The sequence below is a fragment of the Pezoporus wallicus genome, unplaced genomic scaffold (genome assembly GCF_028554395.1).
Source record: "Pezoporus wallicus isolate ANWC-B61680 ecotype Strahan unplaced genomic scaffold, APGP_CSIRO_Pwel_v1 contig_7505, whole genome shotgun sequence".
Taxonomy (NCBI): Eukaryota; Metazoa; Chordata; class Aves; order Psittaciformes; family Psittacidae; genus Pezoporus; species Pezoporus wallicus.
This window is the reverse complement of record NW_026638908.1, coordinates 256,909-272,417: the sequence shown is the minus strand read 5'-3', so window position 1 is coordinate 272,417 and position 15,509 is coordinate 256,909. Positions and strand designations below refer to the sequence as shown.

General features: G+C 45.1%; 1 protein-coding gene across 7 annotated transcripts in view; it reads left to right on the top strand.

Annotated features, from left to right (window-relative positions):
* SESN1 (sestrin 1) overlaps positions 1 to 15,509 on the top strand; it is a 78,903-nt gene that overhangs the window by 58,240 nt on the left and 5,154 nt on the right. For 2 of the 7 annotated variants that reach the window (XM_057413155.1, XM_057413156.1), the window contains exons 2-5: positions 11,444 to 11,509; positions 12,422 to 12,622; positions 13,670 to 13,852; positions 14,592 to 14,834. In XM_057413155.1, the coding sequence (XP_057269138.1) occupies positions 11,444 to 11,509; positions 12,422 to 12,622; positions 13,670 to 13,852; positions 14,592 to 14,834 (693 nt within the window). Of the gene's footprint in view, positions 1 to 4,429; positions 4,452 to 4,617; positions 4,850 to 6,084; positions 6,151 to 7,303; positions 7,327 to 11,443; positions 11,510 to 11,582; positions 11,931 to 12,421; positions 12,623 to 13,669; positions 13,853 to 14,591; positions 14,835 to 15,509 lie in introns of those variants that run through there. The other 5 variants (XM_057413162.1, XM_057413157.1, XM_057413158.1 and 2 more) reach the window with 5 other exon arrangements.

Sequence of the window (15,509 nt, the reverse complement as noted above, 5' to 3'; positions counted from 1 at the left end):
TTCAAGGATAGATAATGTTCAAAGAACTGGCAATATAGTCTCTAAATATTGTAAAATGTTCAGTCTTAGCCAGCCTTGCAATCCAAGAGACTATAAAAGGAAAACTTCTGTATATTGGTTTAAACTCATTTCCTGATGTGGCCAGTTGTCAGCCCTCCATCCTGCTAAACAACTTGGTTTTGTTATTATTATAAAGGTATCAGGTGCAATGCCCTTCCTAAGTGCTGATCCTTTTTGACACATACAGCAAGAATTTTAAGTGTACAAAGAATACAGTTTATCCTCCTCCCAGAATTATGTACTAATTCTAATAATAGAATGAGTTTTTTGAAGACTGACAGATCAGATTGTTAAGGTTAAATCAAGAATGCTTTGAAATACTGACCTTGCATACTAGGATGATACGTTCTAGTTAATTTAAATTCTTTCATCACTGTAATGAACGGTTTGATTGCTGTACCTGCCATATTGTTATCATGATAAACATTTTTACTGTTTTAGAAATAACAGGTGTATAGTACAGGAAAGATTAGGAGATACATTTGAAATTTATGATGAAAAGGGTAGTGGCTGTGGACAGCTTGGAACAAAAGGAATCCACAGGGAAATGTTCACAGTGGCCAGCGTGGGGCTGCTTAGTCACTACTGAAACACCTGATGACTTCACTAAGGCAACATACTAAGTGGAACTGCTTGATCTGTTCTGGTTGAATTGATTCTTGCCCCTATGCTTTTATTGCTGCTGCTTTGCTAGGAGTTACGTCCCTTGAGATCTGGTCATTGTTAGCAATGCCTAACCTCTGTGTGTCAAAATAAGTCAAAAAAAAAAAAAACAAAAACCCAAACAATCAAAAAACCCCAACCCAAAATAGCCCTCCAATTGCTTACTCTGACTGTGCAATACGGAGTGCTGCTTGCAGCAGCTGGGTGGACAGGTCTTAGGAGAGAGACCTGTTCTCCCCGAGGGGCATTGACACCCAGATTAGTATGAGTAACCTCTTCAGCTGGAGGTCTAGTTGCCCTGGGAGACACTATGCCCCAGCAGCCCTTAGGGGCCCTCATCACGGGGCGGGGGGGGGGGGGTGTTCAAAAACATTTGGATGTGAATGCTGGTATTTACATCCATTTTGCTGAGCTTGCTGCATCTTGCCACAGCTGGCACTACCCTATGAAACCACAAGAGAGAAATCTAGTCCTACGAACTAATGCAAATCGGGTAGCTCAGAGCCCCAAAGAATTATCTGGTTTTACTTGTAAATGTTCCTGGGAAAGGATTGTCTGATCATCTGCTGGGATATTAATTTGATGTCCAGGACATTGCAGTAACAGGCATTTTGAGTGCTCCTGCTTGGATAGCTTTCCTATGGAAAGAATTTAAGACCTTGGCTTGCCAGTTCTTCAGAGTCATTTGTTTGTGCTGAACTTGACTGAAAAAAAACACCCAATTGGACTGAAATGGAACTGTTCCAGTTACAGTGGCTAAGTACAGACATATGATTATGCAGGATCAGGCTTTTCACATTGTAACTGGTTGGTCTTCTTTTAGTTTCACCAGGATGTTTCTTTAACTGTAGCAATAAGGAAAAACTGCATTTCTGATGACTTCACTTGGATTGCACAGATGTTAAATGTCATCCCTTTATGCAAGCAGCTTTTATGGAAGTGCTTGCTATGAAAGTACATTTCCATGGTTTAGGTGGTGTTTGCTTTAGATGACTTTATGTGTATCTATCCTACACTCTGGGTGAAAGGAGATTTGGTATCTATCTATTGATATTTTCATGCTAAACATTTGCTGCTGTTTGTTTCCCTTATGAGCATTTTACTAGATCCGTGTTTACTTGCATCGATACATGGTCAAACATGATGTTGTGTTTCCCCAGGAAAACACTCAAGTTAGGCAAACAGTACCGTAGGTCTCTCCCCATATCTCCTGGCTGCACTGGGGTCTGCACTTCTTAGTACCCAAGTGAGCTTTGTGCAGGTGTCAGACCATATTCCCTCATGAAGGTGCTCCTGTAGCTTGTCTTACTAGCCCCTAAGAGGAAATAATTTCAGTCTCCAGTTGTGTACTGATTTACAGATGAGCACGTAGCTCAGTTTTGCATGTTCTCCCACTTGAAGGAGTTGCACCTTGGAAGTAGTGGTGTGAGGGCTGGGGTGGAGAACACGCAATGGAGTGGGGTGATGAGATTCTGCTAAGGCAGAGAAACACCTGGGGCCTGAGCAGAGCTTGTGTACTCAGGCCATATGGGAGAGCTTTTAAGAGCATTATTATTTGTTTGCTATGGCTGTGCAACTTCCTCTTCCCCTTTGTACATGCTTTTTCTGACGTGCTGTCACTGCCTTCATTTATCCTGATGCAGCAGGCAAAGAACATGGTATGATTTTCTACCTTCTGCTTTTGAGTTGGTTAATGCAAGAGAATTTCCCTTGGAACATGTCAGAGAAAAATCTGTATCTGCCAAGGTTCTTTGTATAGCAACAAATGTTAACATAAACAGGCTTCCAAAGCTAATATCTAGGCAGGGCAAGCCACCACAGTAGGGAAAAACACTTCTGGGAACTGCAAGAGTGCTGCCCCCCCTCCCCTGCCCCTTCCTTCCAAAGGTGTTAACGAGTTCATGGAAGGGGGGGACCTTTCAGCCGACATCTGGGAAGACTGCTTGTGGTGAGGCGGCATCTTGCATTTCAGCTTCCAGGGAGTTACTCTTTTTCAACAGTTTTTCAGAGCGCAAGCCAGTTCTTTGCCAGTTCTGTGTAGCAAGAGGAGCCCATTCCTTCTAGTTTTGTTATGTCTTGGCCTGAAGTAAGGAAGTAGTTGGTGGGAATGAAACAGTGTTCTTCATTAGTTTATTTTATTACCTCACAAAGTGCAACCTTCCTTGCCAGTATCACATTCTTCTTCTTTTTCCATGCTTCTGGTAAGCATTTGATGAAGTGCAAGTAGGTGTAAAGCACACTTCATTTCTTCTGGAAAGACTTACCAGCTTAAAGCCAAGGCCCCAGATAAGGAGCTGTGGTACCTGGGCATCTCTAGCTAATTTAACCTCATAGCTGCTGCTAAGCCTTCAGAATTAGACTAGCCCTTGGCTCACCAAGTTAATAGCCCAGAGTGGTTGGTGGTGGTATTTAGAAAGTGGAGAGGAAAGGAAGCTTTTAATGCTTTAGCATTAGAAATGTGCAGAACTGCTGCCTCAAGTCATGTTGCCACATTCACCTGAAAGCACTGTCCTCGGTGTTTTCTGCACTTCACCGCAAGGTTCTTACACCCGTAATAGGAACAGCCTGTAAACAATTTTTCAGTGTTCAGTTTTACATTTAACGGAAGTGTAAAGTTCAGCGTCATGAATGTCCCTGCTTGGTTGTTAGATAGTGTGGTAGGACTTCAAAATGAGATGCCTGAATTGTAGACAGAGGCCTTCCTCCCCCAGATGAGTGTGTTCAGGGGTTCAGAGCTGTACTCCCATCAAAAGTGCAACCTAAGTTCTCATCTTGTGGTCTATCGTAGTTTATTTTCATTCAAAATATTTGAAGGAAAGTGATCTAACAAAATGTAGCTTTATAAATCTTAGATTGCTGAGGAAGGGAAAAAACCCCAAAACAGCAGAATCACACAGGGCAGCTCAGGGACTTGTTTCTTTTGGAATAATTGGTGACATAAAACCCCAGAGCAAAAAGAGGAGGGGGATGTAAGGCATCTGGCAGAGTTTACAGCCCTGGGGGGTCAGCGAGAGGAGTACAGCCTGCTGCAAACAAAGCCCGAGTGTTTTGCTGATGAGATTGCAAAACATATGTTTGCCCAGGACTGTTATGATCTTGGGAACGGGCAGGAGGCCAAATGTCTGCAGCAGCGCACTTAGTCACACAGATAGCTACAAAATGTTAACCTCCTGCGATTTCTCAGTTTAAAACCCGTAATTACGTTGTTGCTTAAAGAGAAGGTAGAAACTCTTGCATAAGGAACAGGGGAGAGGGGGAAAGGTTGTCCGAGGATTTGCTCCGTGCGGGGAGGGCAGGGGAGCGGAGGAGAGCGGGACTCCATGGGGGGAGAGTTACCCCTCTCCTCAGCCCTGCCCTCCGGCCGGCTCTGAGCCGGGGCTTATTCTCCTGTCCGGGAAACGCGTTGGGGTTCCCGCAGCTGGAAAAGGGGGCAGCCGGGAGAACGTAGGTCCCACCCCACCGGCGCTGCGCTCCACTCCGCCCCGTCGGGGCAGTGCCCTGCATGCCGCTCCGCCCGGGGGGTGGGCAGGAGGCCGGGCCGTGGGGCGGGGAGGGGAGGGCCCGGCCCGGCCCGGCCCGGCCCGGCCCGTTCCGTGCCGGCGGTGCCGGGCCGTGAGGTAGAGCTGCCGTGGGGTGCGAGGGGAGCGTGCCCGGTGCGAGGGGAGCGTGCCCGGCCCTCGCCCCGCAGCGCTGGCGTGAGGGAGGCGAGGTCGGGCCCCCAGCACCAGGTACTGAGGGAGGAGAGGGGCCGGGCCGCGGGGCACCCCTGCATGGCTGGACCCCCCCCGGGGTAGTCGGTCGGTCCCGCTGTCCGGATTCATCCCCACGGAGAGATCCCTGCTGGGAAATGGGGTGGGGGGCCCCCTGCAGAGAGCTGGGGAGGCAGGGGGAGCGCTTCCTTGCGGGCTCCTCGCTCGACCCCTGAGGACGTTCGTTGCTACAGGCGGTGACTTGGAGGGATCTATAGGTCCTTTGTAGCTCCCTCCTAGGGGACATCCAGCTGCTGCCTGCAGTACCAGTGCGGATGCTGTCGTTAGCCTCCCCACTGCCACCTGGTCCCAGAAGGGCTGTGCGCCGCCAGTGTGTGCGATGGTGGGGTGTCTGCTGGGGTTTTAGGCTTATCCAAGTACTTTTTGCCTATGAATTGCCCGGTATTTATTTCATTCTTGTACAGACTTGGGTTATCCTTTTGAAACAGTGGGGCCGGTGTTGTGTTTCTGGTAAGAGCTTGCTGTAATTGCGAACAAAGGCAAGTCGGTAGCATTTTGGACAGGAACTAAAGTGCTGATTTGGATCTTTTTTCCAAGTTTCTTAGTGTCACCACGTTAAGATTTTTCTTTTAAAGGATATTTTTAAATCCTGTTTTTCTTGTTTGTATAGATCTGGTACTCTTAGATACAAATAGCTTTGCTTTGACATAACCCAGCAGTGCAGTCTACATAACGCATACTGTAACTGTCATGTTTAAACTTGTTTTCTTCTGTGTCACTGATTTATTGGCATTTAAACAGTGTTGATGGCAGGGACATTGCACATGTGCCTTCTAAGTCCCTTCCCCTTTAATACTTTTTCTGTCATAATGCACATTACAGAATTGGCATATAGAAAAGCCAAGCACCAATCATTGAAATTCACCCTCTTGGTTTCAGTGAGCTCATATCAAAAGTAAATTGGGTTGTGGTGTTAGGCAGTTGTGTCACAAAACCACTTCAGGAAGAGCTATTACTGCTAAGGAAGAATAGGTAGCACTTGAGACTGCTCCAGTTGGACCTGCTCTTACTGCCCGGTGTCAGAAGCTGGCCAGAGAGGAGGTGCTGGAGTTTGAGGAGCCTGGGCTTTGCTTTTATTCCTGCCATTGTGAACAGGGTGTGTGACTGAGGGCACACAGTCGCCTCGATTTCTGTCTTGAATCAAGTCACACAGACTGATTGGGGGTGTTTTTAAAACCTGATATTTCAAAGGACTTTGAGATACTCAGAGAAAGTACACTTACCGGTATTTAAATTGGAGTAATTTATGTATTTACATTCATGTAAGAATAATGTACTCTATGTGAAACAGCAACAGTTCAATGCTTGTTGTGTTCTGATCTTGGTGAAAAGCAGTAGGTCTGTGGAACAAAGCGCTTTGTAACAGAGAGGGAGTACTTGCTCTCACTTTTTAAAATCAGTGCAAGTGTGGACATGTCCAGTGCTTCAGCTGAATGATAGGCTGAGCCTTCAGCATAACTGAAGATACAGCTTTTGAGCTGAGTGTGTATCAGTTTGGTGATGAATCACTTGTCGCTGAGATTCTAAACAAGAAAAGTCCAAATCTGTAGCCTGTCTGTGCCACCACAGTGAGGTTTTGCTGTTGGTGACCTTTAAAGGGGAAATAGCAACCAGACACAGTGAGTGAAGCAGCAGCAGCACAAGGCCTCTTAGACTGGTAAGTGCCAAAGCTTGCCTTGGATGGTTTGGGACATTTTATTTTACAAGCATATAAAGCTCTAAGTGGGTATTTTTAATGTCAGCTTCAGATTCATTGTAGTATACACTAAGCTGAATTTTCAGTGCTGGCACATTTTTTGGGGGGGGGAGTTTATTCTACTAGGAGATTATATTGGAGGAGTTTTTAAGCCACAGCTCATTGTGCCCTTCTTAACCCTAAGCTTGAGCAGGAATGCACTTAGATTATGTAAAATGATCACTGCTTGTCTGGGAAAATGTTACCTCCAAAGAAGGTCACCTCAAACTAATTTCCCTTCTCTGTTTCTGTCCTTTAGATTGTTTTATATTGCATAAGGGCATGATTTTCATATAATTTTGTTTGGCTCTAGCATTATTTAATTCTTAATGGGGACGCAGATGATTCAGATGAAGATGTTAATCCAAATGTGGTTTAGTGAAGTGAATTGATAATTGTATTTTCACTTTGCCTGTGGCTTGTCTATGATAAAATGTTCTTTTGCACTTAGAGGAGGCTTAAGTAAGTATGTAAATAAGTTTCTCTGGGAGATAACATTTGATATTGGTACTGACTGTACTTGAGGGGAGCAAAATGACTCACTGTGCTAACACCAGGGAAGCAGTCTGAAGGTTGTGGTTCATAGCTACTGCTCAGCTCGTGAGTCCCAAATGACTGAAAAGTAACAGTTTGGTACAAGTCCCCATGCTCATCTGACACAACTCAGAGTTTGGGAGAGGCTTTGTGGGAAGAGCTCTGGCTGCCAGGAGCCAGCAGAGGAGAGGAACAGGGATCTGAAAAAGCAGTTTAGGTGCCCCATGGAGCAAGAGCTGTGCCTGGGGTAGGGAGCTGTTGCTGATCTAGAGATCCTGCATCTTGCTGTGTTGCTTAACTCGGCTCCAGTGTTTCTAGGTGGAATTTCTGATATTGGGTGTCTGTTTAGAAGTGCCTTTTTTTTGTTTTCTTCACTTACATTTTGAAGAGGTTCAGAACCAAAGCAGATGGTATTCTGTCACTTGCAGAGGTGAGCTCTTCTAAGTGTTTGCAGTTCAACTGTTACTTAAATTCCATGGGAATCCTGCTCTTTTCAAGGCACTTAAAAAAGTTACCTGAAAGTGGGCTTGATTGACAGAGTCTTAAGATACAGAACAGCTGTAAGTAAGTAGAGTGAGTTTGTACGTCTTTGTGGTTTTAGAGTGGTCTTCTCTGAGCACATATGTGTATGCAGTACAGATTTCCGGTCTGGTTGTCGTTGTGAAGTTGGATGTACTGTAAGAGGGCCAGGCTGGTGGGACAGAGTGGTGACTGGGAAGTACATAAGGAAGTTTGCAGGCTCGTCTCATTAACTCTTCTGTCTCGGCTCTCAAGAGATGTTTCTTGGTGCAGATTTTCATAAAGCATATTTCCTGGCTGAGAAGTCTCTGAGAAGACACACAGTCTGGTGGTTAGGGCATTAGCCCATGACTTGAGAGAGCTCAGCTCAAGCCACCAGTCTTCTGTAGCAGCCTCTGATAGACATGTAGTGTTTATGTTTCTCGGGTGTGTTTTTTTTTAATGGGAGGTAATACTCTTGCTCTACCTCAGGATTGTTGCATGAATTAAATGCATGGTGCTCAGATATGGCAGTGACGAGGGATGTATAGATTCAGAAACTGTAGTTATCTGATGACTGTAGGTATCTGATGACCATAGGACCCATGGAGATAATAATAGTGGCTGTAGAGAAATAAAAGTTACATCACAGAAGAGCAAAGAGGAGGCTTTTCTGTGATTCCTGAGGGTCTCTGCCAGCACAGTGATACATTTGCATGGCTAAAGTCTTGCTTCTCTGTCAAGGTACCTCTGGGAAGTGGGCAGTGAAGTTGATCGGCGGCTGGTGAGGTCCAGCTTCCTCTATTAGCTGAGAACTTCTGGGTGTTGAAAAGTGGAATCTCTTCTACCCTTGGTGCTCAGCTTTGCAGCCATCTGAGTTTTATGTTCTGGCTTTGAAGATGGAGTGCCTCTGATGTTGTTGTTGTCGTTGTTGTTGTCACCTCGTGTGTGGTTTGCTTTCTGCTGAGCTTTGAGCCGTATCCAGCTGCAGTTTCTAGGCCGAATGGAAGTGGAATGGCAAGGTAACAAGGGGAAGGTATAAAGCCAGGAGAATTTTGATGCAGAAAACGTGGCACTAAGTAGGTCACTTTGGTGTCCGACTCGCTGGTCTGGAATCACATGGAAGGTGCTTCTTTAATAACCAAAATAAATTCTGTTTGCTCACAACTGCTGCTCATCCCAGTCCCCCCCAGCTGCTTTGCCAAGTTCTTGTTGGTGTCCCAGGTGCTTCTTCATGGGGAAGGTGCTGGAGAGAGGCCTGGTGGTGTGGCTGGGTATTGCCTTTGAGAGGGAAAGCTGGAGAGTGGTGATTCTTGAGTGTATTTGGAAGATGGATTGGTTAGTGAAGGACAACGTGGAGCATAGAAATATGTTCGAAATTAAGGGAAGATACTTCTAGCGCTGTTTTGAGTATTATGTCTATATAGTATTTGAATTCTTGGGATACTGTGAGCACCCACAGATGCCTGCTATTTCTCCAGTACTAGGAGAATTTGATTAAATGCTGCTTCTGAAAAAGAGGGGAAGCAGTTGTCAAAAGGTCTGCCACAGCTTGTAAGTGAAGAATAACAATTTTCAGACAATTTCCAATAGGTCAGATTTTATACAGCTCTCATGACTGTGGTAACCATGGGCCTCACAATAAGAATGTGTTCTCAGCACCCTCTGGAAGAAACATTTTGGAGATGGGAAACTGAGGCTCATCTTCACAGATCCCTGGCAAGGTCTATGTCAAAACGGAGACTTGAACACGGGCATCTTGGGTGCTAGGCTGGTGCCATGAGGGAGATGGAACTTAATCCTTAAAAAACTCTTTAAGTTGCTTTGCAGAGAGGGTTTGGTTACTTCAGTAATGTAACCTGTTAGATGCAGTGTAATCGGAGTAGTTTGACTTCTGCAAGGTTGTAAAAACTGTGAAGTGTATTGGTACCGATGTATTTTAGATTGTGAGGCAAAACACAGCAGCAGCCTACTGATCCCAGGTTCTTAAGTCTTCTGCTGTTGGTTTGGTTTGGTTTTTTTCTTCCTATAATTGTTCTGGGAAAGGAGAAGATTGTAACATGGTGTTCAAGAATTAAACTTCAAGGTATTTCTGTTGGAGAGCTTGATTTGGAGACAACTGCAGATATCTGCTAAGTTGAATGATGCGTACAAACTTTTTTCCCTTGCTGTCATTTGGACGTAAGATGTTACTCTAATTTGCTGGTGTACTTGTAGGCGAGATAAGAACTGTGCTAGGCCTTTGAGGAGAGAGGGTGGTTTTAAGATGAAAAATCCATCCTGTGAGTGACATTGCTAGAGACTTAACTGGCAGGCAGAATCTGTTTGTGGATGTTGGGACCCTCAGCAGGATAAAGCTACATCACAAACATTATTGTCCCAGGGAGAATCTGAAAAGACAAGCAGTGAGAGCTGCCCTTTGATCTCACTTTATCCAAGTAAGACTTGAGAAATGAAGGCATCTCACTTAGGATTTAAGGAGACTGACAGACTGATGGGCTTCAGCAGTTTTGCCTTAGATCTGCTGTGATTGTTTCTGGCTCTCTGAAGCTGGTTTTTAATCTTAGGGGAAAGTTCAGGGAACAGTAACTAATTAATAAAACTGCTTCTCGTACAATGAACTCGTGCAAATAGAAACCTCAGCTAAGACAGAAAAAGTGCAATAGTGAGTGCAGCTGGTATTGCTTGTTACAACAGCCTTTGCCTATGTAGCAAAGTTAAAAACTGCAGTCAGCGTTTAGGGACTTGGTTTGTTCTTGAGGCCTAAAGCAGCTGAAGGAGTCCCTCTGCCCTACATGGCCTGAACTGGCTCAATGCTCCACACAAGGCATTTATTAACCTAAACCCAGTTGAGAACCTGGGAGGAGTTGGTATCATCAGAAGATGATGTGTGGGGCTATGGAACGTTGGCAATGGAGAGGTTTTAAAAGGTGTCCAGGGAAGAGAGAAGAACAGATAAACTAACAGTCAGGGATACTTACGTATAGCCTAGTGTTTCGGCACTTAGCTCCATCCTCAGCTTTAATCCCAGGTCTCCATCCATCTTTAAGAGCACTGTGCCATCAGCCTGCCCCATTGGGAGCTCCCATCTTTCCTGGGGAAGCCATGCCGCTGCCTGGGGACCAGTCCCCACAGTAGCGCTGGCTTGCAGCGAGTGCTGTGCATATGAAGGAGTGAGCCTCTGTGGTGATGGGGAAGTGGGCACACGTGACTATGCAAGGTGAGGCCATGTTCTGCTTTGGTACATGCCCCATGGACCCTGCTGGGTCTTCTGTGAGGGCTGATTGTGCCAAATGCAGAAGCTGCTCTTGAGCCCATGGCACTCACCCTTCCAAACAGAATGGTTTAACAGGTGGGACACAAATGCACCCAAGTCTTTGTCTTTTATGCAGTTTGCTCCTTGGCTACAGGAAGGGCCCAGGGTGCTGTAGGCCTGGCAGAAAGCTTCATATAGCCGAAGGAGAGGGCAAGTAGAAAACTTGCTGGACAGGTATCGTATTCAGCCTTCCTCTCATCAGCAAGGCAACTTGTCCATAGCACGGCTGCTGCTGTTCTGATTGAGCAAAACCCTCTTCCTCCTTCCCAGTGTGAATAGCTTTTTATCCTGTCTTGAAAAGAAGCAGATGCAAATGTAGATCAGGTACTTTCAGCAGTTTAAGAGCTCTTTGAGGTTGGGAAAAAGAAATCTGATTAGGGTTACAGCTGTTCCATTTCCTGACAGATGCACAGAGTGTTTTGTGCTGGTGTACTGCGGATGTACACACACACACACACACCAGTCTCGTTTTGTATCAGTGGCATAACCACACAGCAGACGGCTGTGTACTGAACTCCTTGTCCTGGACACTCTGCCAAAATATGCTTGATGCAGAATTTTCTGTGAACCAGGCTGTAGTGTGCATATGAATTTGTGTGTGTTTGCTTCGGTTGGCAGGGCCTTTGTTGTTGCGGTTTTTGTTGCTGGAGTGGGGAGTACACCGTAAACAAGTGTGGCTAATTATAAAGCACTTGTATAAAACATGATTTGTATTTGTACAAATGGTACTACTAGAAGTACCCGTGTAAGAGTACCACTAGTACCCAGATAAGCCCAGCTCTGACTGCAGAACTCTTTTCCTTCTAGCAGCCACAGCTAAAAGCTGTTTATAACTAAATGCTGAGATGGTGTAATTTTCTTTTCTAGGAACTTGGAATAAGAATTCCTAGACCACTGGGACACGGACCAAGCAGATTTATCCCGGAGAAGGAGGTGTGGTAATGTTTTCAAGTACACAGTGAACTTTATGCTTTTAAGGAACACCCTTTTAGTAGTAACCCACACTTGCTTTCAGGACAGCTGCTGAGCTGTCAAAGATTTTGAGCTGTGATCACATTCAGTCCTGGTGAGACTTGGCCATGGTTCCAGTGTACAGAAGCAGTGAGAGCCCTGGGGACTTTTGGAAAAGTTATGACTCCTTTAACACTGCTATCTAGCATAAGAAACCCAATACTGTTTGCTTTAAGTGTCTGTTTCCTTGTGAACACCTGGATGTAGTTTCCTACTGGTCTACAAAGCATCTGCCCCCTGCTCTGGGGCTGCTTTATCTTGAGCTGCCTCTACTGTTCTGCATAATCTGAGAAGTGTCAGTGTTGTGGCTGAGTGTTTCTGGTGCTTCTCCTGGGATCATCTGGTAAGAGAATTTGGAGCAGGGGAAACATTAGTAATATGCTTGTGGTTTTCTAGGAATTTTAGAGCCTAAACTTTCAATTTCCTTTTATTTCTCTCTCTTGGCGTCTTAGCTTTTTTACTTCTTTCCTTCTTTTCCCCATAGTAAAAATGATTATTCAGTTAGCTTTTCGTTGTTATAATAAACTAAGTTAGGTCAAATAGGGGCACTGAAGAAGGTGAAGTTGAAACAGTTAAAAATGAGAAGTCAGTGCTGTAAAAGTGTAAAGCCAAAAACCTCCTTTTGCTGATAAAACCACCTGTGATCTCCTAAATGAGAGGTAATAAAGGGATTTTATGTGACTTGCATTATGCGCACTGATTTAATGCCATTAACAGATTTATAACACAGTTTCTTTCACCAGGATCTCTGGGATGCTGTGGCTAATATATGTGTTTGCTATTTTTCTGGTACTTCTTCGACAGCATTACTGATTGCTCTTTCTGTTCACTCAGACAATCCAGGTGGGAAACGAAGACGCCACAATGCACGCGCTGTTTGCGGATTCTTTCGCTGCTCTGGGCCGGTTGGACAACGTTACCTTGGTGATGGTTTTCCACCCCCAGTATCTTGAGAGCTTTCTAAAAACTCAGCACTATCTGCTGCAAATGGATGGCCCGCTCCCGCTTCATTACCGACACTACATCGGGATAATGGTATGCTGGAACAGAAAGGAGCAAGACCCGCTTTGGCAACAGTCTGGTCTTGTTTAATAGCAATGATTACTGTGTTTTGCAGTTTCTAGTTGGAGAGGCATTTCATCAGGAGCTAAGGGGAAAAGCAGAGTAGGTTTGTTTGTGTCTGGTTTACAGATTGTTTCATAAGAGCAGTACTTTTTGTTCATAGTTTTTATTGGACTGTGAGAAATGGGGGGAAACAAATCTGTTAAAAAATAAGACAACTGTTTCATTTTGATTTCCTTAGTATCTCCGAATCTTTTTCAGAAAGGCTTGTTTGTGTGTGTGTCCTGTCAAAGACACCTCCCTCTAACTAGACAGTCCATCCCATCATCTGTTTCTGAATCTACATTCTAAGCAAGTTTTCTGCCAGAAGTGGTTGATTTCATAACTTCCAGTCTGCCAGTTCAGTGGTCTTTGCTCACTGAAGCTGAATTAAAATCTTGGGCTGTGTCCTAATATGAGGAGGAAAGTGGTCTAGTGGGAGGTGTCCCTGCCCATGGCAGGGGTTTGGAATAGATGACCTTTAAAGTCCTTTCACCACAAACCGTTCTAGGATTCTGTGATTCTGTTTCTTTTTGAATAAATGCTACTGGGTCTGCTGTTTGCTGAAAAGCTGCCCTGTGTCTTTCTTGCTTATATGTGTTCTGAAACCTGCTTTTGTTTTTGCTGGTGAAGATTCACCTGGAGGCAGCCTTGCTTCTTCCCCACTGGGCAGTACTGTGCAGTATGGATTGCTTACTTCAGGTCACACCATAAAGCTATGTCTGTGCTTCTCCCTGGATGCAAGCATGTTGCATCTGTAGCCAGCATAGTTATAATGTGTGAGAATGAGGAATAATTATGTTGTGAGAACAGTAATCAAACAGGCTGATTTGTTAATCTCAGCTTGTTCTTACTTCAACCTTTGATCACTGCAAGTCTTACTCTTGAATATTTTGAGGAAACAATGACTTACGGTATTTGTCATAAAGCACCAACTTACAGTAATTGTTTTCAGTATCACAACTGCCTTTTCCTTTCTAGGCTGCAGCACGACACCAGTGCTCTTACCTTGTTAACCTCCATGTGAATGACTTCCTTCATGTCGGTGGAGACCCTAAATGGTTGAATGGTCTAGAAAATGCACCTCAAAAACTGCAAAATTTAGGAGAATTGAACAAAATGTTGGCTCACCGACCCTGGCTTATCACCAAGGAACACATTGAGGTAAATCTTCCATGGAGTAACGGGAGCATACCCTTAGTTATCAGTAATGCAATCACAGATTCTTAGGGTTAAGAACCAGTTAGGGTGAAAGATGTTCTGTGTTACTGGCTTTCAGTGTTGTATCACTGTGTGTTAATTGTGCCCTTGTACAGCTCATGTGAGGCAGGGTGCTGGGCCGGGGGGAGGGCATGAGCTCCACCAGAAGGCCCCAAACCTCCCACTCTTTCCTGCCTGAAGGGGAAGTTGGGGCTTGAAGCTTCTTGTCAAATATAGAGCATTCCACCACCCACAGGGACATGATGGAGGGAGCCCAGCCCTGGTGCTGAGCTTTTACACAGCTGGTGCACAAGGAGTTGCCAGGGTTTGCTGAGACGGTAAAGGCCAGTTGAAGAAACATGCAACTGTTGTGGTTACATCTTCCACCAGAGGTGTGAAGTTTCTGATGTCAGTCAGTCTGGCCTCAGTACAAACCATATGCTGCAAAGTGAAAACCCCAACTGATTGAATAGCTGAAGGCCAGAGAGGGCAGAGAAGCCATTTCCTTTGTGGCTCAACCACGAGTCTACGGCTAGCAGGTCTCCTGGTGAGGGCACTGAGCACGCCACTGGCAGCAGAGGGTTAGGAAGCATGTGTGTACATTGGAAGAATAATTCTACCTAGTAAAGAACTGTGTTGATAAACTGCATTAAGGTGGAATCATTTGAATGACTTTAATACTTGATTTGTGTTAATTTTAAAGCAACTTTTGAAGACCGAAGAGAACAGCTGGTCCCTGGCAGAGCTCATCCATGCAGTTGTTCTCCTCACACATTACCACTCCCTTGCTTCTTTCACATTTGGTTGTGGAATCAGCCCAGAGATCGACTGTGAAGGGGGTCACACTTTCAGGTCCCCTTCTGTCAGTAACTACTGCATGTGTGATATTACAAATGGTTACCACGGGGTGGATGAAATTCATGCCAGCCCAACTGGAAGTATTCCAGTAAGTACCTGTCTGCACAAGCAGTCTTGTTCAGTAGCAGCAGTTTCTTTGTAAAGTTAATACATGGAGGGTGCCTGTCAGTGTTCAGTGAGAGTGGGGTTGATGAACCTAATCCACATGAGTGCCAGCCAGAAGAAAGATGTTTAGGAGAAGCTGCAATGACACTGCTAAACTAGGGGGAATTACCAAAGGGCCAGACAAAGACATAATCTCTAAGTTGTCTATTTTTTTGGTCTCTTGTCATCATACTCCACTCCAGATCTCAGCCAGTTTATGATACATATCCTGAGCAGCAGTGGCCAAGAGTGCTTTTTCCATGGGTGCTGGGGAAAGTTGGCTCTCCCTTTGATCCCAGTCTTTGACTTAGCTGCCGTGAGGTTTTTTGTGATACATCACACCACAGACCGTGCCAAATTCTCTGTCTCTAAATGAGTATTTCCTGCCTACAGTAGTTGTGCTCGCTGATACATACTTGCTTCCACTTAGTGAAGAGCATGATGTGAACCAAGCGTTGGCTGAAGAACAGCAGTAACAGGGTGTTTTCAGTGCAGGTTCCCTGCTGTGAGAGGTCACTGCAGTGCTGTGGGTGGCATTTAAATGTTATTTGCTGGAGCTTGCTGCTTCTCTGAAGGAGCAAACTGCAAAAGTCAGAGGGGAAAGGGGCAGAAGTGTACA